Below are 22,434 nucleotides of genomic sequence, written 5' to 3'. Positions count from 1 at the left end.
TTACTTTCTGGTTCCTGAAAGCCTTCTCGTATATTTTCACCGAACGACTGGCAGCTCAGAATTTGCAGTATTGATTTCCAACTGCAGCATGTTGTCCTGAAACATGACAGGCTCTTGCTGAGCAGCAGGTGTGGGTGATTTCAGAGGCTTTTTGAAGCAGCAGCTATTGCCGTTTCTGTGCTGAGCCTCGTTTTTTTCCTCTGCCCGCTGTAGCTGTGCTGTTGACTGTGTGCTGCATGAGGAGGAAGAAAAAGTCTTCAAGTCAGGAGAACAACCTCAGTTACTGGAACAACGCCATCACCATGGACTACTTCAGCAGACACGCCGTGGAGCTGCCCAGAGAGATACACACTCTGGAGAGTGAGGTACAAACTACTGACACTGTTAGGCTGCCTTTCTGTTACTGCTTTGCACCGCAGACACTTAAAGAGGCCGCACATTTACTTGATGTTTCGCTATCAGTCAGCAGAATGCATTTAATGAATATGGAAACAACAAGAGGATCCATGTCCATGAGCATGACGCTGTGCCGCTGCGATTAACGAGGATTTTTTCAAATTTTTCCTCAGGGCATCTGATTCTTAGACAGTTCTTCACATCAAGTATTCACTTAAACTTACAGCAGCAACTGAATCTCAAAGACTGGCTTCAGTGTCAGTATACTGAGTAGTCTTTACTGATACATTATTAGTAACTTGGTATTAGTAATCAATAAACCTCAGCTGAGCGGGTTTAATTACATACAAGACTGCAAACTTTCAGTGAAGCATCATTTTAGTTATATTTATCAATAATATCGGTCTGTGCATGCTCAAAAGATAGAAACCAGTGTATAAAAATCCAAAGATTAAAAGTTAATTTTCTGATATTTTTGAGGCATCCAACAAGCATTCATTATATTTAAATCTGTTTAAAAGAAAAGCATTAATAAGCCAAGATCAGTGTTTCATAAACACGAGTGGTGGGACCCACTGCAGGTGCTTCAGATTACTGCAGACAAAAAAATGTGAATAAAAGACAAAAATCTGTCAATAAATAAACCTTAAGAAAGATCAAAGATCTTCAGTCATTCTCAAATTATCAGAAAGACTCATTTAATGATGAAATTTAATGATCGGGTATGTGTATTTAATAAAATGACACTGAGCTGTTTTTATAATGTTTTTGGTCTGGTTGAGGATTTTTGACTACATAAAAAAAATCTTTGAAGCAATGATGCGTTTATATTATTTTAAAAATTGCTTTACAGAACAGAAAAACACATTTAGGCTTCACAGATCAATAAAACAACAGCTGATGAGGTCTGCGTTTTCATTTTAAAAGGTCTGTATCATCTTCTTGTGGTAAATAACATGTCTTCCATATCTTTCCTTCTCCGTCATGTTACGTATTTTATGTTTTGTTGTGAACAAATGGATAATCCAAGCTAAACTTTGGTCTCTTTAATTCTCATGTCGCTTTGAGCTCTGGTAGAAATCTTCTGAACCAAGAAATTCTACTAATTGGCAGCGTTTCCATTTACTCAGTAAATTCACAGCTTAATCTTTCAGCACACGTGTTCCCACTTAGTTTTTGCTGTAAGTAGCTTTGGGATTGGTAAAATCATCTTGTTCCCAACTGTATTATATCATTTGTTTAAAATAGTGTTCTGGCATGAATTCAGTCTTTATTCATTCCAAAACAAATCACATAACACAAGATAAAGACAAATCTGGATTCTTCAGTATTCACCTCACAGCGTCGTCCATAAGCTACATGAAGTTTCCGTAAACTCACTTTCCTATAATTCGTCAGACATTGCCTATAAATATAACAAGATGTCCAACATATTTGACTTAAGATTTTTATCTGACACTTTAAACTCTTTAAATCCTGTGTATCCTCTTTGCTTCTGCAAATCATTATATCTGATATCACGCTCCACGCCAGAAGCTCCCAGGTTTTTAATAAAGTGATTTAAGGCTTTTACACTGTAAAATCTGCAAACCAGGTCATTTTTAAGCTACTGTCTCCCACTAATTAGAAATATTCTGCACTTAATGATGATAATTTTACACACATTCCCCTAATCGGTGTGCTTTTTAAAGGGGGCTTGGAAACTTTTAGGCAGCATGCAATTTTATTTATTTTATTTTATTTTATTTTTAACTAACCCATTCATATTTATGCAAAACTAAGGCTTTATAGGCTCAAGTCCAGCTCAAAGCAGAAAGTGTAATATGTTGTTTTTAGGTGCATGGCAGCGCCATCTGTTGGAAAAGATGGGATATAACAGAGGCATATTATACTCTCTGCAAATTCCCCCCTCTATTCTTTTTAACCGTATATTTTTATGTACCATTGCTTGCTCTCTTTGTATGTTTATTATCTTCTCTGTGTGTTTCCTTTATTTTATTTCTCTGCCTCCTCAATTTGCATTCCTTTGCCGCCTGTCGGAGGTGTCAGGAGAGGGAAGCTGAGGATCGTGTGTAGGATGCCCTTGGTGACACCCAGGTGTTGTTTCCAGCTTTGCACGTGTCCGTAGAGCAGAAGCCTCGTACTGTAGCCTCCCTGGTGCTATAGGAAAATGACAGAAATGACTGTAAACCTGATGATGGTGATGGTGATGATGATGGTGTTCCTGTAGTTCCATGTGATTGGATGAAAAAGGACTTTTTCAAAACGACCTCCTGCACCACCTCATTACTGCTGACTCACCATCACCCAGCACACTTAGATTAACACCCTCTGCTGCCTTCTTCTGAGTCATTCTCCCTTTTTATTCCTCCACTTGTGAGGCTCTTACATCTTCCCCACCACCTCCCCTTTGTATCTCTGATCGCTGAGCTTTTTTCCACATATCTTTGTTCACCATCTCCTTAAAAGCCCTGATGTGCACAAAACCCATATTTTATCTGTCCTCTTCCACGCTAAACTTGCTGCTCGTCGCCTGTAGAGAGACTCAGATACAGTAGCGTGTGCGCTAACGGTGAGCCCTGAAGCGTGAATCATGAATTAGAGCTGCTGCTTAACAGTTACACCTCCTTTCCTTTTTTTTCCACTACGTCTTATTTTGTGCATGTACTTTTTGCAGGATCATGACACCTGTCTACCCCCTAATGGAGACTACAGCGGCAGCAGCGTGGTCCTGGTTAACCCTTTCTGCCAGGAGACCCTCTTCATCAACAGAGACAAAGCTTCTGCCATATAGAGACACAGAGGGGCGAGAAGCTCTGCAGATCCTCGTCCTCCTCTCCCCCTGCTGTTCTTGTCTATTTTATATATGTGGTAAATATTCAGAGACTTCGACTTTATACTGTATATCACAAACACAAAGAGCAACCTGAAAGAAGCGCGGCGTAAACAGAGGCTTATTTACTACGAGGATGCACCTGCGTATTTTTCTGATGTACATTTTCTACAAAAGGCTTAATTGTGATAAAGGTTTTTATTGTCTTTATAAAATTACAGAGTATATGTGGTTTTGTTTCTTTGCAGTGGCTTGATGGTGAGTGCACTGTGGATGTTGCCACACAAAATCTGCTTTAGAGAGAGACACATGTGCTATAAAAAAGATTAAAGCTGTTCTTTGTAAGTTTAACTTTCCTTTAAAATCAATCCCTGAATACTTACAGCCTGTTGAACTTGAATAAGCACCTAGATAAGTCGGGGGGAGGAGAGGCAGGGATATGTGGAGGAATAATGGTTGTGAAATCTGAGCCTGTATTTATCAAACTTACTAAAAATGATCATTTAGAACTAAAAGTAAAGACTGGCATTAAAATGACTCAACCCTTAAGAGTGGCTTTCAAATGATCAGTTTGCTCAGACTAGTCAGATACACAGATTGATTTTAATATTAAAAATGTATGTTCTTTTATCTGGTAATGTTCTAATTAAGAAGATGATTAAACATCCATCTATTTTTTTTTGGCCATTTATCCAGCCCGGGTTCACTGAGAGGTTGGAGCCAGTCAATCACAGGCCTAAAACGCAGAGACAGACAAGCTTTGCCAGGTATCGAGGGGACTAGGGGGTCTGAGGGGACGGTGTAAAGCTGTAGTGGCATCCTGGTTATTAAACATACATAAAATAAAACATTAAAATTAATTTGTAGAGTCAATACGTTTCTATTGTGAGAGTAAGAATTAAACCTCATGGTCACAATTTAAGCAAAGCAATAAAAACTCGCTAAAGTGAAAAGATGTTTCTGGGAGCTGGGCCCTTTATGAATTCACTGATTCACTTTGGTTTTTAAAAAAAATATTATTCTAAACAGAAATTTAAACATTAGATGAAATCAGGTATACAGCTGCTACACTTTGAGATACATTCTAGGAATTATATAGCAGCTAAGGGGCTTTGACGCAGGCAGCAGTGCATGATGATGATTCCAAACACCTTAGCCTCAGAAAAACAGTCAAAAACAGTGAAGACCGGAGCTGTGCTGTGCAGCAGACAGTGATAGCATGGAAACACACAAGTTCACCAGTTCTGCAGTTTGTTTTTAGGTGAATTTTAACCCTCGGCAGTTTGATAAATACAGGCTTGGATCTTATCGGTCAGTCTGAGCAGGTCTTTGGGCGATGTGGAGTCCAGCATCCAGCAGTTTTGAATAGCAGCTTTCAGCTCTCAATAAAAATGGAGCGGACTTAAAATGGCCTTTCCCCTTCATGCGTCACCAGCTTCTGCGAAGAGGGACCACATAGATGTCTTAATTCCTTACTTTGGCCCTTTATATATCAGTATGCGTGTGCATGTAGGTGCACTGAGGCGTGCGTGTGAGCAGGCGAGCTGCGACGTGCCGCCCCCTTTAACCAAATGTCACGGTTACTTTAAAGTTTAATTGAGACTCTGTGCGACGTTCAGCTCAGTTTTTGTGCGTCCGTTCCTGTGGGTGCCTCTGTACGTTTGTCCCGTCTGTTTGTCTCTCGTGTATATCGTGGAGTAGCTACCGGTCATGTGCGAGAAAGAGTTCCTCGCTGCTGTAGGAAACATTTAGACCACCCTTGCTACTGTAAGTGTCTCCCTCCATAGACGGCGTGTTTATCCAGTATTGCAAACCGTGTCAAAGGCTGTGTTAGAGGCAATAAAAACAAAAAATTAAAAAAATATATGCTGAGACAAATGAAGAATGCTGTGAGCACGTACAGAGGCGATTTAATCAAAAGTGCGTTATTTAGTTTCATTATTAAATCTGTGGTCCTTCTGTCATTTGTTTTTACTTTTGCATCGCTGCCGTTTTTTTCAGTAATCAATGCTGTCTGCCTCTACTGTCGCTGAAGATTCTCCGTATTGTATGATGTTGTTCTGAGATCACCTGGTGAAGAGGTGATGGCGAACAACACAGCTAATTGATATTTCCCGCATTGGATGCTCACAGCCGGGCTTGTTGTTTTTTTTGCACGCTCAAAAAGTGGATATTTTACAAAAATGTTCAGTGGCACGGTGGAGCAGTGTTCAACATTATGTATTTTTTGTACTGTCGTATACACACTGTACTTTTTACTGCTGAGCAATAAAACAATGGGGGAAAAACCCATGGATTACTCTGTTTGTCTGATTTGTTCTGACTAGTTAGCTGCTACCTGTTTGTTGATTACGCAACGCGCACTGTAAACAGTCTTGCCGAGCACAGCACATCCATTGAGGCAGCGAGCTGGATTTTTCTCTTTGTGCACTGGTGCTGCATCTGGTCAAGTGACCTCTGGCTCGGGATGCTGACGTCAGTTCGGTAATCTGTTTACAAGCCTGCTTTACTGCTGAGAGGAAGCTTATTTTAAAGTCAGTGTTATTCACCCATTTGTTGGCTTTGTAGAAAGTCTTTGTAAATTAATTAATGACTAATTGTTTTGCTAGTTTTTTTTCCAATATCCTTATTTTTGAAAGGAAAACACATTCTAACTTTAACCATCATTACTGATATTTAATATAAAATTGGGGTTAGAAGTTCACACACACATACACATAGGCATTATTTACTACAGCTGGTACTTTCTCTTGGCCAAATAAAAAGGATTTGTTTGACAGCACTCACTGGTTTGAGCAATACCGAGATTAATGGGAAAGTCCAAAGAACTCGGAGAAACGTTTAAAAGGCGAATTATATATTTACACAACTTGGGACGGTCTCCTGGAGCCAAGTATGTAAGTGCAAGTTATTTGGATGTGTCACAACTTTGCCGAAGTCTGGAAGAAGACCCAAACCGTCATCCTTAGATAAGAGGAAACTGGTTGGGATGTTCAGGAACAACCCATGAACCATCAAAGCACAAGTCTGCCATGAACTGGGAGCTGCTGGAATACCAGCGTCACTGTCCAACCAAGAAAGAAGCCCCTGTTCCAAAATCATCACCCTCAAACTTGGCTGAAATTTGCAGCTGCCCTCATGAACAGATAAAGCAAAGATGGAGCTATTTGTCCACAATGGCAAGAATGTATGTTTGGAGGATTAAAGGTGAGGCTTTCAGCTCTTGAGCATGGTGGTGGTAACATCATGCTCCTGGGCTGTTTTGCTACCGGTTGTACCGGATGTTGGGAGTAGTACTACCTCCAAATTCTTCAACTTCACCCCAAACAGCAGTTAAACAGTTGAAACGTGGACACTGTTGAGTGAACCACACATAAAAACTGGTTTTGCAATGGATAAAGCAGGCTAACATTAAGCTTCTGGAATAGCCTCCCCAAAGCCCCAGCCTCAACACTATTAAAATGTGTGGGCTATTTTTAAAAGCCAGGTCTGTGCCAGAAAAGCAATCAATTTAAATGAACCAATTCTGCCAAGAAGAGCAAAGTCAAGCTAACTTTATTCATAAAGGGCTTTAAAACAGCAAGTACTGACCAAAGGGACAATTAAAAATCAGCTCTCACACTCTTGCCAATGAAAAGAGACGGGTTTTAAGAAGTGGAGAGTGAAGAACCCCGTCTAAGATCCACCACTGTCACAGGCAAAAGCTCTGTTCCTTCTGAGCTTCTGTTGTGTCCTCGGCACACCTAGATAGCTGACCAAAAATCAAGAAATCAATCTCAAATCAAGGGCTCAAAAATATTTAATAACACCTTTTCTGCTTGAATTAAAACAATACAGCTTTTCTTTGCGTTAATGTAAAGAAGTCCAGGTAACAATGGACCACAATCACCCATCTGACTTAATATAAAACAAAAAGTGAGTCACAGGAGGACATTTCTTCTCATCTTTCTCATCCGTTGAGAAGCTGAAATCTTATATCAAGCAAGAATTTGAAAACTTTTAACTAAAATGTTAGAATAAGACACAATGTGACTTTTTTGCAGCTTGTTGTTGGCAACAAATTCGAAATGAGCCAATTTATTTAAAACAAACAAGCAAACTTATAGGTTGATATTTTGTCCTTGCAACATTTTTCATTTTTTAACACAAGCTTTAACTAATTCTGCGTTCTGATTTATTCGTATCTTGAACTGCATCCCAGCTTTTCTTAGTAGTCACATCAAATAGAAACACACAAAAACCTTAAAAAAAAACACTGATGTGAAAGGAAAGAGAACATTTCAAAGCCCCCAAATTACCATAACAATAACTGTAGATATGAATCATACTCATTAATAATTATTCTGCGTAGGCATATCAGAGACCCAGAAACGGTCATTACTGTTTTCCAGCAGTAGACTGTGTTACCTAATGCAGGCTCAGCACATTAAAAGACTAATCAATCATTCACCGCTCATGTCAGGCCAGCTGAAAACTGTTGGCTAGTTTAGTTTCTGGAGTAAAGGCCTCTTGGGTTTGTCTTTTTTGCCCACCGTAATCTCTTCCTTTTGTTGGTCAGTCTGGTTGGGCTTTGTCTTTTTAAATATGCCAGTGACTGCATGCATTTTGAAGGTAGCACTTAACAAAGTCAGTTGTGTACTTCTTTAGGGCCTGTTTGTTGTTTTGTTGGTTGGTTTGGTTGGAGCCAGTTTGAGTTGTTCTGTGAAGCTGGAATAGCCTCTTTCTTAAAAACACTCTGACAACTTCCAGAACAGTTCTCTTATCTGAATTATCTATAACTAAAAGGGACACGACAACATGTTATCTGCATTCAGGACGTGCTTGAAAATGCAGTAATTTTCAGAACGATTAAATCTTCATAACAAAGGAACTGTCATGGTCCCCTCGTCCTCCTGTGCCAACCTACATTTCCCTCTATCTCGCTGTGTGCACGTGGGGGTGTGTGTTTGTAATTCTGCTTGTCGGCTTCAGAGGCTGAGCCTTCTTGTGTGTCCTCTGCTGGCAGGCCACACCTGCAAGCTGTTGAGCAATCACTCACCTGGGTGCAATCTGATGATTACTCAGCGACTACTTAAGGTGGAACAGTTCCCAGAAGAAATTGCTGGGGTGTTGCACTTGCTGTGGTAGTGGGAGCACATGAGGTGCAGCATGGGTAGTGCGTTTGATTTTGTGAGAAATTCAGCTTTATCTTTGAGCTTAAATGATTCTCTGCTGTGCAGATACTCCCTCGCCACATGTAGGGGAAGTCTGTGTGGGAGAAAGTCTCCAGATATCACCCACCTGCTTCACTCAGAAGACACCAAACAATTGACTTTTTTGTGAGTTCAATAAACCTGTTAAACTTTTATTCCTGTATTTGAGTCCAGATCTGGTTTGGTCCTTAACAAAAACACACACTTTTATTTTGTCCAAATTATTATTCTGGAAGAAAAAAAAAATACAAAATGTTAAAATATACGATCCATTGTGATGTCGTCCCAGTGGAATCACAGCACTACTTGTTTCATTATTTTATTTTCATTTCTAATTTTGCCACTTTCAATTTTCCAGGAATAAATTGGCCAATCAGTTTATCCAAGCAAGTTATAATTACTATTATGTGGATACAGTACAGCAAAAATATAAACATTATTTTTATATAGTAGAAACCAACCCATACAAGCTATTAGAGCCAAAGACATTATAAGAAAGAGACATAATACCCAAGAAGGATGGAAGGAAGGAAAATACAGCAAGGAGTTGGCATTGAAATTTGGTGGAGGGAAAAAAAAGCTTTTAAACCTTACCATAGAACAAAATCATCAAACTTGTTCAAATTTTATTCCAGATATGCAGATTTTATGTTCTGTTAACCAACTGAATTAAAGCTAATTTAGACGGCGTTCAAAATAATTGCCAAATATTTAACCCGAGCTTTTACCAAGATAGCAGTATTGAGACTTGCTTCTAGAGGACAGGCCTCTGTTTTATGGGTTGCAGACAGTGCAAGTGAGGGTACTGCAAATAAAAGCTGCGCTCGACAGACTTTGTGGGGTGACCAGATCCCACCAAATTAAATGTCGAGCCCTGAGTTTGTTTAAATCATGACATTTTGATATACCTAACTTTAAGAAAAAAAAGAGGTAAACTATTGTGATTACAGGTTCTACATCACTCAAATGAAGGACAAATAAAAGCAATTAAAGCGTTTTTTCCAACTATTGTGATGCCACACTCCACCCTGCTTTCCTATTGGCCTGTTTGTGTGGCTGGTCTCATCTGCAGAGGTGGTGTGGCTCATTTCCAGTTGGTGACAATGGTTAAACCAGGGCTCAGTGAGCCATTGTTCTTTATAAACGCCCTCAGTGCTCAGATGCTGTGTGGCTCCCCTCCCTGAGACATCTTTTGGATTTTGGTGCAAATAAACAACATTGCATACATCATTTCTTCACCCATGCACTTATTTACACCAGTGATCGCATTTGTTACACACCTTGTGGTTAGTTTAAGCTCTTTCCTTGCTTCTGGATAACATGTGCTGACATATGAGCCCAGCTCTGCTTTTTATAATTAGGGGAACAGTGGTAAACCTTCCCAGGAGTGAACGCTCTACCAAAATTACTCTAAGAGTACACTGATGACCCATCCAGGAGATTGCAAAAGACGTCTAAAGACCATGCAGCATTCAACAATACAACAATAGTTTTATTCAAGAATAAGAAAGAGACTGGGTATCCATGGGAAAGTCCAAAGGAGAAAACCACTGCTGACCAAAAAAGAACACAAAGAGTCATTTCACGTTTTCCAAAAAAATATGTGGACCGACAAGGCAAAAGCTGAACCTTTTTACAAGGTTTTCACCCCGTTGCATCTGGAGTAAAACTAACACAGCATTTCATAAAAATAAATTCATACCAACAGTCAAACGTGGTGGTGGCAGTGTGATGGTCTGGGACTTCTTGCTTTGGCATGACCTTAAACAGGCTGTTCATGCTGGAAAACCTTCCATTGTAGATAAATTAAAACAACTCTGCAAAAAAGATTTACCCCTCCTTATCTCTGTGATCTGCTTCATATCACCACAGTTTCCCGCTCTCTCAGATCTTCATCTGCCACACCTGCTCGCCTTACCACTATGGGGCACAGAGCTTTCAGTCGCTCTGCTCCTCAGCTCGGGAACTCACTTCTTTCAGCCTTAAGAAATATAGATTCCCTTCCCTTGTTTAAGTCACAACTCAAAACCTACTTGTTTAAACTGGCTTACTCGCTTTAATACAGATTTTGCTTGCTGTTTTTGTTGGGGGGGGTTTATTTTTATTTGTTGTTTGTGGTTGTATTTTGCTGGTTTCTGTATTTTAATTTATTAGAATCTATTTTAATCTACTGTTTTATTGATTTCTTTTCTCTTTGTAAGGTGACCTTGAGATTAAGAAAGGCACCCTCAAATAAAATGCATTATTATTATCATTATTATTATTATTATTATTATTATTATTATTATTATTACAAAATTCCTCCACAGTGATGTGAAAGACTCACTGCAAATTCTTAATTGCAGTTCCTACTGCCATTGGTGGCACAGCCAGTTATTAGGTTTAAGGGACGTTTACTTTTCCACATAGGGCCAAGTAGGTTCCATTAATAATAAATCAACACAATTTTACTTTTAAAACTGCGTTTTGTTTGATCTTAAACGTTCGCAGGCAAGTTGCTGGGCAAGTAGGTGGCGCTAATTCACCTTGTTGCTGTTAACCGCGAAGAAGAAGAAAGCGGAAGCGAGGAGAAGTGCTTCCGGTTGACGGTACAGATTTGTCAAATAGCCTCTGCATGGCATGGTTGACAGGATAGCTAACGATTCGGGCAGAGGACCGGAGTGAACCTTTTTTTTTTAAAGTCAGCTTGTAACAGAAGCTAAGAAGTGAAAGGACTCCAGAGTAACTCCATCTCCTCTGCTCGCTTCACCCGCTGTCCTCTCGGTCTGAGTGCTTATTTTCACGTTTGTCATTGCTCGGTTGTCTGACTGAAGCTAGTTAACGCTGCTCTTTGAAAATGGCGGATGTACCAACTGAGAAGAGCCTGGACGATTTCTTTGCCAAGAGGGATAAAAAGAAGAAGAAAGAGAAGGGGAAGGGGAAGGAGTCCGCCGCGGGGCCCACATCGGCGGCACTGAAGAAGACCAAGAAGGAGAAGGAGAAATCGACTAAAAACGAGAACCAGGACGCTCAGATCGATAAGGTAACCGGCGCTGCTCTGCGATAACTTTTCACATCGCTACCACACACCGGTGTCCGGCCGGGTGTTTGCTCCCGGATCAGAATTAGAGCCTCTGGGAGAGAAGCCCTGCTTGGCGGCAGCCTCCCCCCCCCCTCCGTACGTTGTTTTATAAGGTCGGGGTAATAACGTGAGTTTATTTTCTAGGATGATGTAAGGAAAAGCCGGCATATGGTTTCCAGTGGCACAACAATGTGCCACGACGCACGTTTTGAGCTTTTTTTTTTTCACGATCTCTGACTTCGAGTGCGATCTTTTAAATATGTTCTGACTTATAAGATTAGATGTAAACATTTTAAATCCACATGTTAATCATGTTCCGGCAGGAGGTAAAGCTGACAGCCCTCCTCTTTGTATCGTGGTTTCTCAACAAGGCCGAGCCGCCATTTGTTATAAGTTGTTAGCAGATCAGCATCTTTTTAGCACTTAATAACATCAGGATATGATCAGGTGATACAGCTGTGTTATCGATTAGCTTTGACGACTTGTCACACACACAATGATGACTGGACTACAGTGATCTTAGAGGCCTGTTAAAGTGTGATTTCACTGTGAGGTGCACGAATTAATGTTTTCCTCTGCCCAGGAGGACGAGGAGTGGAAAGAATTTGAGCACAAAGAAGTGGACTACAGCGGGCTTCGACTCCAGGCTTTGCAGATAAGGTGAGGTTAAAACATGTTTGGTTAAGCTGTGCTTCAGCAGAAGCTTGCAGGAGATAACACTCCCATACAGATGTTTTTGGGACAGAGGGTGGAAAGAGAAGTCAAATTTTCAAACAGCAACAGCGCATCCTTCCTGTTTTCAATGAATTAATTCATGGATTAAATGCTGAGAAACACAAGTTGACCCCCTCAGCAGACCCACAACTGGTCGCAGGAGATGGCTGCCCCTCTCTGAACCTGGTTGAGCTGGAGATTTCTTCCTGTTAAAAGGGTTTGTTTTTTTTTCTCCCCACTGTCGCCAACTGCTTACTCATCTGATTGTTGTTTTTCTATGTATTATTGTAGGGTCTGTACTTTACATTATAAAACCCCTTAAGACAGCCGTTTTGTGGGGGGTTTTTTGCTGCTAGATAAATACAATTTAATTGAACTTATAATAAATTGCCTCTGTAGAACAGATGTCATACTATTTTATTACTAAGCCACAAACAGCTCAGTTTGATTTAAAATAGTTCAGACATTTCATAATAACTGTTAATTCATAAAACATTATGTCCTAAGAAAAATTAGTGCCGTTTCAACATTCAGTCAAATGTTATTACAGAAAAATGCTACTGTGGTAACACCAAGAAATCCATCAGAAACTCGTTACCTGGAGTTTGTTCTGCAGGTGAAAACAGAAATATTGTGCTAAACTGTCAAAAACATCCTATTTTTTTTTTTTTTTTAAAATAAATAGAAACGATAATAAATCTGTGACAGGTGAAGAGCCGAATCTGTTACTCATATACATTGGTGTAGTATAGCGGGCAATGGCTGGTGTTTGGTAGTAAAACCAATTCTGAGTCAGACCTCTGGCTCAGGTTAGATCATCACTTTGGATCACAACGAGATGTAAAGGCGACATCTGACGACCTCACCTGTACCCTCAATGGCGAGTTTTGACACCTCAGTATATATCATTAAAGGCGTGGTTTGACGACCACTGGAATAGTTTTCGGGTCTTTCCAGGGGTAACTGCATAGACAGAGACCACCCTCTCTAACTTCTGATTCACAGGCAGTTTTGTTCTACAAGAAGGTCTGAAAAAATGCCAGTAACCACTCAATTCAGAAAAGAGCCTCAAGGTTTTCTCCTAGAACATTTTCAAGGAGTAAAGAGTTAAGGCATCCTGCGGGGTGGACTGAAGCCCCGCCGGGCTGTTTCTGGGCTCCAGGCCTTGGTTTTATTTTTTTAAGAGTTTCTGTTCTGAACCTCCACAGTATAAATAATTTGAACCCTTGAGTGAATAAATAAAAGAACAGCTGTTTTAGCTGTGAGGTTAAACAGAGGGAGTGGTGAAAGAAATGCTAATCAGCTGACATGCGCCACTGTCAGTGGCTGATTAGAAACAGAACAAACACACAAAAAAACCTCTCCACTGCCATCCTGATTGTTATTTATTGGTACCGACTTAGAATTTCACAATCGGACTTCCCTAAAATAGGATGGACGAATTTGTCCACACAAACAGTTCCGAACATTTCGCAAGGTGCAACTTTAACCTCAAGATCCAAAAATCATGCCCAATTTAAGTTGACCTTAAAAGGGGATAGCAGGCAATGTCCTTGTGCACCTCTGGACCTCTTCCAGTGTTCCTGCTATTTTTAGATCATTCCCTGGAAGTCCTGTTCTTGCAGCAATGCACACTATGTCTCCTCCACTGTATTAAAACAGCAACTGTTAATCTTCTGTTTCATTTTGAGGAAGAAGACAAAGTCTGGTGAGTAGAGTTGGTCGTAAGCAGTGATTGGGTTGGTCCTACTTCACAGAACAGGCATCCGATGTAACGCTTTTGGGCCTGGGCACGGTCGACACTACTTGTTGCTTGTTGATATGTAGCTGGAGGTCCAGCATCACCAGCGATTAAATATGACAGGTCAGTTTGACACAGAGGTGGAGGTTTCTGCACACTGAAGGGCCCAAGCCAGATGGCCCAGAACAGGACTTTCACAGAGTGATCAAGAAGTATCAATATCCATAGTATTAAAACAGCGTGGAGGTGCACTGCAGTGGGGATGGAAGCCAAATCTGTTTTTTTTGTGAGTCTTTGGCTCTGAACCCAAAACTCTAAATCAGCCATATTTGAATGCTGTCATTCTGGTGATGGAAATAAAAGGAAGCATCTTTGTTTTGCTGTGTAGTAAATGTACAGGGACACACAGGACATGGAGGTTTCTGTCCTAACCTTATCAGCTTTGATGCATTCAGTTATATCAGCAGCAGGGCACCTGGGCATGTGTTCACCTATGCTTTACTGCCTCCTGGTTGTTTGTAGTGACGAGAAAGAGGAAGAGGAGTATGAGAAGGAGGAGGTTGGTGAGGATGGAGAGATCATTCTCGTCAGTGGAGAACGAGGTGAAAAAGGTCCCTGGAACAAGTCTGGTGCCGCGCCTCCTCCTGCTCCTGTGGGTGAGTAAACCGATGTAAAATCGACCTTTTTTTCTTCCTGGGGGACCTGAGGGCCTTTATTTGTTTCAGTCATCTAAATTCAGCTTTTCCATTGTTTTTTTTGAGCAGCACAGTGATTTTTGTTTTTTGATGCATTTCATTTCAGCAGTAGAGAATGTAGAGGTACCTGAGGCGAAGCCCGCTGGTGTATATCGCCCTCCGGGAGCTCGACTTACCACCACCAAACGAGGCCCGACCCAGGGCCCTCCTGAAATCTTCAGTGACACACAGTTCCCCTCTCTACTGGCCACCGCCAAGCACGTTGAGACACGCAAGTAAGCAGAGTTTACAGGAAAACCGTTATAATAACGTATCTGGATGAGCCTAAGGGCAAAATATTCTTCAGCTCTGGGAACTGCTTGGCGATTCTTTGTAGATCACTTATTTCACTCTCGCATCTGTGTTAGGGTTGACTTCTGCCGTGCTAGTTTTACGTGGCAGTGTATTCTTGTCTCACAATGATGTTAGCGCTGTAGTCATCACATCCTTATTTTCTCCTGTTTGTGCTGTAGCATCTAGCCTTTGTGTGCCACATAATCCATTTTTGTTAACAGTAGTTGTTTTGATTTTCTGGCTTTATTTTATTTGTAATTTTTATTTCCAATATGGTATTTAAATATGTACTAAACTTTGTTCTTAGGCTTGTTATCATTGTCCTGATGCTTTCATTATTGGACACATGGCCTCATGTTTAGAATACTCTGGTATTTAGACAAGTTCATGGTTACTCACAGTCTGAAAAACAAGCCCAAATCATCACCCCTTCACCACTGTGCGTGAGCCATTTGTGCTGATTAGCCAAATGTGGCTCTGTGCACTTTGTCATAACAACATTGTTCCAGAAGTCTTGTGGTTTGTTCACTTGCAACCTTCCAAACAAGCCAAACGTGTTCAGTCTTTGTGCTCTCATGAACTTTGAACTTTTAACAAGCTAAGTGAGGCCTGTAGAGTCTGAGGTGTGGTGTGTGGTGACCTTTGAGTGAAAAGTTGCCATATTAGCAACTGAATATTTTCCACTTGTTAATAATCATTCTAACTGCAGAGTGATGGACTTCATATTGTTCGTAAACCTTCCAAGATTGATGGGCGGTAACAGTTGCTTCTCTGAGATCACTGATTATATCTTTCCTCCTTGGCGCTGTGTTAACACACACCTGAATGCTCCAGACCAGCAAACTGCCAAAGCTTCTCATGTTATAGAGGTGCTCACACTTACTGATGCTCAGTTGATCAAAGTCATTTAATTAGCAGCAGCCGGCTGCTACTGATCTTCTCGATAGCTACGAAAGTAGTAAGGGGGTACTTAGTTTTTCACTGGACATAAAGTGTCTAAAGGCTCAGTTATGCAGGAATGATTATACTGTGGTGCCACCATAATTACAGTAAGTAATGCTGCTTTCGCTCCTTGAATGACCTGATGTTTGTGTTTCAGGGACAGAGAAATGGAGAAGACCTTCGAGGTTGTGAAACACAGGAACCGTGGCAGAGAGGAGACCGGTGGCGCTTCTATGCAGCACTTGCAGCTCGACAACCAGTACGCCATCCTGGGGGATAAGTAGAGCGGCGTCCCTCTGTCCCCTGGCCCCTCCAGCACGGTCCTGCCCAGCCCCTTTGAAGGAAGCTGATCCCAAAGCTGTGTGGACTGCAGTCCTGACAGAGCTCACGATGCCACCATCACCACACACAACACACAGCCCCATACACACACTCACACACACAACACCCCACCACTGCAGCACATACAGTGACACGCCCTTTAAAAAGATCAGTAAACACACTTCACATACGTTTGGTTGGCAAAACTGAAGGACTGCATCTGAAGGGGCTGAAAGAGGGAACCACCGAAACGGAATTAGGAAATACACCCAAACGTACGACACTGCAGCAGCAACAAAAAGGCGACACAGGTGTCCTTTGTGGATTGTACTCAGAGCAGCGGTTGTGTGGCGCAACTTCTCTCTGGACTTGCTTTGAGAAAAGCCACAGAGGATCGAAGATGACTTTAGGCAAGATGATTTTACAAACTTATGTGAGAATATCTATTTTTTTGCAAGATCGCTATAACCCGCGGTTATTTTGAGGTGTATTTTTGTTCTTTTTTTCTTGAGTTGCGGTTGGGACTTTGAGAGCGGGGATACTACCTCAGCAGCATAGCTGGTGGTGACCATGTGGACTGAGCTTCTTCTTTTTTTTTTTTTTTTCCTACCCTCACTGTGGTGGAGATGGGAAGGGGGGAGGGGCGAACACCAACCTCCCCCCACCCCCTTCCCCTCCCTCTGCTTACAAGCTGACCATCAGGCTCTTTAATTTAGAAACTTGAAACATTGTTCTTTTTCTTCTTCTCTTTTCCTTTTAAATTCACGATGACAACACTCTGCAGAGAGCAATGGACAAGAAGCGATAGGTTGCGGTCCTCATTTAGATGTTTCTTTATAAAGTGGCCTTACTGGTAGAAAGAAACTGCATTGTCATCTGAAGTGAAGTGCTGTCTCAACGGGCTGTTGCCTGCCTCCGGATCTCACCACTTTGCTAAAAAAAAGACACAAAAAACATGCAAAAGAAAAACAAACTCAAGAATGTAGTGCTGTTTTAGTTTGCCTGATGATTACAACTACTAACTGTCTTTCATATCCACTGTTTGATTCTGCTGCCCTTTTTCTCATTGAACATCAGACGAGTCATTAAAGCTTGTTTCTAATCTGAAACCAGCCTTTTGGTAACAAATACTTTCCTGTGGTCTGAGTGATTGGAAACCACTTTCAAATGCTGATTTCTTGATGATGTTTGACCATACTGACTAAACCCCCCCGATTTTTAAGGCTTTTGTGTTTTTTCCTCACAGGTAATCCAAAAATCGCAGTCCTCATGTAAAACAGGTAGCTTGTGCAGCTGTGCGACACCCAGTTAATATCCAGTGGGCTTTAAAGCAGTGTGTTTAGAAACATAAAGAAATGAAGTTATGTTGTGTATGTTCTTCCCATGAATATGTTAGGGAGCATTGATACCTGCTGGGACATCCTGCTGGGTAATATTTGTGATGAAAAAGACCCTCAACACAGGAAAAAAAATAAAGTGATCCTTGTGAATTTAGTCTTGTCTGAATCCTTGAAGCTGTAAACGCCTGACTTGTGTTAATCTGATGTCCCCTCGATTATCGATTCCTATATTGTCTCATTTTGTCAGAGTAGATGTTTTTTGTCCCGACACAAAAGTTCCAGCTCTTGGGTGAAAAACACATTTTAAATGACCTTATACATGCATAACAACAAATAAGAGAAACGTCTTCTTTGTTTTAAATACAGCCTTTTAATGTTTATTCAGAGAAGGCAGTGAAACTAACAGATTTTGTGGTCTGTCTCTGGGAGGTTTCATGTTTTCATCTTTTTAGCGTCTCTTGGATACGTCTTCTTTCGCTGTTGCTTCCAATGACATGTTGTGATGAACAGTCTATAAAGTATACAGAGGAAAAAATAAATAAATAAAATGATTTCAGTTAATTGCCACACAGTCTCAGCTGTCTTGTCCATGTTATTTCAGATAAAATGCTGTTGTAAGACATGAAATCTGTGCTGATGGTCTGTTACTTCTGTTGAGGGAGTAGAATTACTTTTAAAGCGGATGCACGATCCTATGAGGAAACGCCTCATAGGATCGTGCATCCGCTGACAGCCAAATGACTCAACTGACTTTCAAAATTTAAAAGAACCCACCCCCCACCAAACACACTCAGGGTCTGGCTTTGTCTGGATTTGACATACAACTCGAACATTTTACTCCCAAGTCTCCTCCCACAGAGGTTGATTATCTTTTTAATACTTTTACATCTACACTGCGTATGACTCTGAAAGGAAAAAAATAAAACAAAGCAAAACCTTAAATCGGACATAGTTGACTCTTAAATTTGCATTTTAAAGCAGATGACTCGTAAGCTGCTGTGGAACTGGCGTGTCATTAATTTGTTTTATTTGTATTTTTGTAAAAAGCCCCGTAAAGCTAGAACATCTTACTACTCATCACCGATTGAAGAAAATAAAAACAACTCTGAGCGGGGCATTCATTTAACCTTAACTATTAATAACTTGATGAATTTATTTGCAAATAAAATTCTAAAAGAAAATGTTTATAGAAAAAATTATTCATAACCTCAGTCTCTAGAAGTAACATTATCTACAGCTACTTTCAATACCATTAATATTTATTTAGTCTATTTCTCCAATTGATCTTAACTTCAGTAATTATTCCTCCAAACCATCAACGTGTCTTTTAGACCTAATTCCTGCAAGACTCCGCAAAGAAGTCCTGCCATTAATTAATTCTTCAATCTTAAATATGATCAACCTATCTCTAATAATCGGCTATGTACCACAGCCCTTCAAGCTCACAGTAATTAAGCCACTACTTAAAAAGCCATCACTTGCCTCAGCTGTTTTAGGTAATTATAGGCCAATCTCCAACCTTCCTTTCATATCAAACATCCTTGAAAGAGTAGTTGTCAAACAGCTAACAGATCATCTGCAGAGGAATGGTTTATTTGAAGAGTTTCAGTCAGGTTTCAGAGCTCATCACAGCACAGAAACAGCTTTAGTGAAGGTTACAAATGATCTTCTTATGGCCTCTGACAGTGACTCCTCTCTGCTTGTCCTGCTAGACCTCAGCGCAGTGTTCGATACTGTCAACCGTAATATGTTATTACACAGATTAGAACATGCAGTCGGTATTACAGGTACTGCGCTGCAGTGATTAGAATCATTTCTATCTAATAGGCTCCAATTTGTTCATGTAAATGAGGAGTCCTCTTCACACACTAAGGTTAATTATGGAGTACCACAGGGTTCCCTGCGCGGACCATTTCTGTTTACCATTTACATGCTTCCCTTAGGCAGCAGCATCTGAAGGCATAGCGTACATTTTCACTTCTATTCAGGTGACACCCAACTTTATTTATCCCTGGAGCCACGTAACACACACCAATTAGTTAAACTGCAGGAATTTCTATTAACATAACATAACATAAAGATCTGGATGTCCTCTAATTTCCTGCTTCTAAATCCAGTTAAAACAGACGTTATTGTAACTTTCTGGTTATGGTATCTAACCAGAAAGTTACTCTGGATAGTATTACTTTGGCCTCCAGTAACATTGTGAGGATTAAATAACAGAAAAATAAATAAAACTGAATTTGGTCAGTGTAGGTGTTTTTTTTGTTGTTGTTTCATCTCCTAAGTAACAAATAGATTTTAAATGACCTTATACAAAGCATAATAACAAATAAGAGGAACTTTTTAATTATAGGTTTCTAATGTGTATTCAGAGAAGACTATACCATCAGTCGAACGGTGTCTTTCTTTGAAGTTTTTAGAGCACATTTGGTGCGTCTTCTTTCACTGTTGGTTCAACTGTTGCTTCCACTGTATTGTTGTGATGAACGGCCTATATAATATACAGGAGGAAAATAAAAAATTATTTGCCATACGTTCTCAGCTGTCTTGTCAGTGTTATTTCAGATTAAATGTTGTTGTAAGACATTATGAAAGCTGTGTTGAAGGTGTTTTACCTGTGTACCATTTCTAGGTGATGAACGAGTATTATTAGAGGATAGAGCATGCCAGATAGAGGTGGGTATTCTCTGAAATGCATTGGATTACATTAGTTACAGGCTTTTAAACTTAACCTTTCCCCCGACATCTAAATCAAATCTAATCTACAAATAGTTTTACACACCATCAAACCAAGAAATGAAAGATATGTCAAGTTTTGTAATATTTTAACAATTCGTCAGGGTACCTTTGGTAATCTTTACTTAAACCGATAAACATGAAAATATAAAACATTAGAAATACTGGTTGATGTTTCTGGTGTTTTATTAATGTAGTACTTACGGTAGTTGTAGCTCTAGCTGAATGCTAGAATGACAAAGAACAACTTTAAGTCTTCTTAAAATAAACCATTTGATGTTTAAGAAGAAGAAACATTTTAATAAAACGAAACAAAAAAAAGTAATTATGGAAGCTGCACAAAAAAGGTGGAAATAAAAAGATTTCATATTTTCTCTCTTTCTGGACATTGATGACACTGAAGTTGGAAATGTAAGTTGCAAAAACTAAAGGGACAAAGATTTAATATTAAAATAGCTATAGAATATGTTTTTCATGATCTGTATATGACCTATATAAGATCACACCATCCATGTCAAATAATAAATTAAGATGACTTTAAGCTGCAAAAATTCCTTATTTTTGTGTTGAGTTTATCTACTTTTGTTTTCTCGTTTTAGAGGCTGTGATTGGGTGATGTTGTTTCTTAAAGATTGGATTAACCTCCTAAGACCCGAACTCTTAAACGGCATGCATTTTTAATTTCTCTTTGATATTTGGGCTGTTTGGGGCCCGATGAATGTAAAAACAAAGGTTTTTTTTTACCTTATTTTTGTTTTTAAGAAAAATAAGAGCCACATATGAGGATATTCGTTTAAAATTTTGATAGAACAGTAGCAGCATAATGTCCTCGTAAGTGGATATCAGGCCCATGTAGAGCAAAATTGAGTATTTTGGCCTAAATAACCCAAAATGTGATGTCCACATATGTGGACGCCAGGTCCTAGGAGGTTAAGATGTAATGACAAGTGTTTGTATTTACTACCTGATAAAACTTAAAAACAGAATAATGTCAGACAGATACAAAATTCAGTGCTAGAGGGTTTTTTTTGCCTCTTTCTTTTCCCTCAGTGCTGAAAGGTCATTGACATTTCAAAGCAAGCAAAGCAGCATGAATCACTCCAGCTGATTCTTGGTGAAAAAATATATTTAATTCAAACTCATGTTTACATCTGGAGTCGAACTTACCAGTTAAACAATAGCTTTACAAAACTACAAAAATATAAAATGACATCTAAATATTTATGAAGACTATAATTTGCTATTGGCTCAGTGAGACCGTTAGTTCCTTTCAACCATTTAAATTTCTTCCTTTCAGTAAATCCATGAAGATCAAACAGGGATATGAATGTTCTTACCGAAGCTGTGAGAATAAATCCCACCAAACAGAGCAGTGCGAGTCCTCTCATCGTGGATGTGATCAGCGTCCCGTCTGCGCACAGACCTCCTGTTTTATAATGCAAGTGTTTGTAGGTGGAGACTCTTTCAGCTCTTGTTTAACATCAAAGTTCAACTTTGTTAGCAAATGCAAACATGTTTGCACTCACAAAGTCTGCTTTATTCTTCAGAAAACAACATTTTTAGTTTAATATAATTCAGGCCCTTTTTACTTACTGTTTCTTTCTTTCGTTTTACTTTTAAAAAATTTTTTTGCTTCTTTCTTAAGTGTTATGTTTGGTTAAAAATGCTCATTTTATTAATTTTATTCATTTTTTTATCCATTTTATTAATGATTTTTTGAACTGGAATAATCCAAATGTAAACTAATAGTGTTAAAAAAAAGAACAAAACCAGCTTTGGTCTTTGTTCAGACGGGTGTTGTCATGTCGAGTTAGTTTGTATTGGGCTGAATTTGCAGGTTCTCAGCTCTAAAACCAAAATGTAGAGGTCTGGACATTCCTCTCTACACTGTACCGCATGCAGTTGTTAAGTTTGTGTTTAGGAGTTTTGCCTCCTAAACAAAACTTTACACTGGAGAGACCAAACAGCTACTTCATAAACGCATGGCACAACATAGAAGAGCCACCTCCACGGGACAAGACTCAGCTGTCCATCTGCATCTAAAGGACAAAGGTCACTCTTTTGAGGATGCCAGTGTTCATATTTTGGACAGAGAGGACAGATGGTTTGAAAGAGGAGTGAAAGAAG

The 22,434-nt window shown here is 39.9% G+C and overlaps 2 protein-coding genes and 1 long non-coding RNA gene across 5 annotated transcripts in view; 2 read left to right on the top strand and 1 right to left on the bottom strand.

The window, feature by feature from the left end:
* The window catches only part of tmem108 (transmembrane protein 108), a 57,688-nt gene extending 52,160 nt beyond the window's left edge, over positions 1-5,528 (top strand). The window contains exons 4-5 of the mRNA XM_026179951.1: positions 214-365; positions 3,074-5,528. Of these exons, the coding sequence (XP_026035736.1) occupies positions 214-365; positions 3,074-3,190 (269 nt within the window). The 3' untranslated portion in view covers positions 3,191-5,528. The remainder of the gene's footprint in view (positions 1-213; positions 366-3,073) is intronic.
* Positions 5,529-10,959: 5,431 nt separating this feature from the next.
* On the top strand, positions 10,960-17,722 carry cdv3 (carnitine deficiency-associated gene expressed in ventricle 3). Of its 3 annotated transcripts, none has more exons than XM_026179998.1 (5): positions 10,960-11,443; positions 12,066-12,142; positions 14,460-14,593; positions 14,742-14,907; positions 16,065-17,722. In XM_026179998.1, the coding sequence occupies exons 1-5, from the start codon at positions 11,258-11,260 to the stop codon at positions 16,189-16,191; spliced, it is 690 nt and encodes a 229-aa protein (XP_026035783.1). In that variant the 5' UTR covers positions 10,960-11,257; the 3' UTR covers positions 16,192-17,722. The 3 variants fall into 3 exon arrangements, with proteins under 3 accessions (XP_026035783.1, XP_026035784.1, XP_026035782.1); XM_026179999.1 differs by having other exon boundaries at positions 10,961-11,443; positions 12,069-12,142; positions 14,739-14,907; XM_026179997.1 differs by having other exon boundaries at positions 10,962-11,443; positions 14,739-14,907.
* Positions 17,723-17,918: 196 nt separating this feature from the next.
* On the bottom strand, positions 17,919-21,727 carry LOC113029232 (uncharacterized). The gene is made up of 5 exons (XR_003273363.1): positions 21,645-21,727; positions 20,512-20,535; positions 20,187-20,258; positions 19,956-20,062; positions 17,919-18,079 (listed from the first exon to the last, which is right to left on the bottom strand). It is a non-coding gene; the product is annotated as an uncharacterized LOC113029232 (long non-coding RNA).
* Positions 21,728-22,434: the final 707 nt, after the last annotated feature.

Source organism: Astatotilapia calliptera, chromosome 9 (assembly GCF_900246225.1).
Source record: "Astatotilapia calliptera chromosome 9, fAstCal1.2, whole genome shotgun sequence".
In the NCBI taxonomy this organism is placed as follows: Eukaryota; Metazoa; Chordata; class Actinopteri; order Cichliformes; family Cichlidae; genus Astatotilapia; species Astatotilapia calliptera.
The sequence above is the reverse complement of the archived record's forward strand: the minus strand, read 5'-3'. Positions and strand labels throughout refer to the sequence as shown.

Bases quoted from the DNA above. Each gene is read 5' to 3' on its own strand.
- cdv3 (XM_026179997.1), top strand. From the start codon at position 11,258: ATGGCGGATGTACCAACTGAGAAGAGCCTGGACGATTTCTTTGCCAAG. The intron at 12,143-14,459 runs GTGAGGTTAAAA...GGTTGTTTGTAG, and splicing joins CTCCAGGCTTTGCAGATAAG to TGACGAGAAAGAGGAAGAGG. The intron at 14,594-14,738 runs GTGAGTAAACCG...ATTTCATTTCAG, and splicing joins GCCTCCTCCTGCTCCTGTGG to CAGTAGAGAATGTAGAGGTA.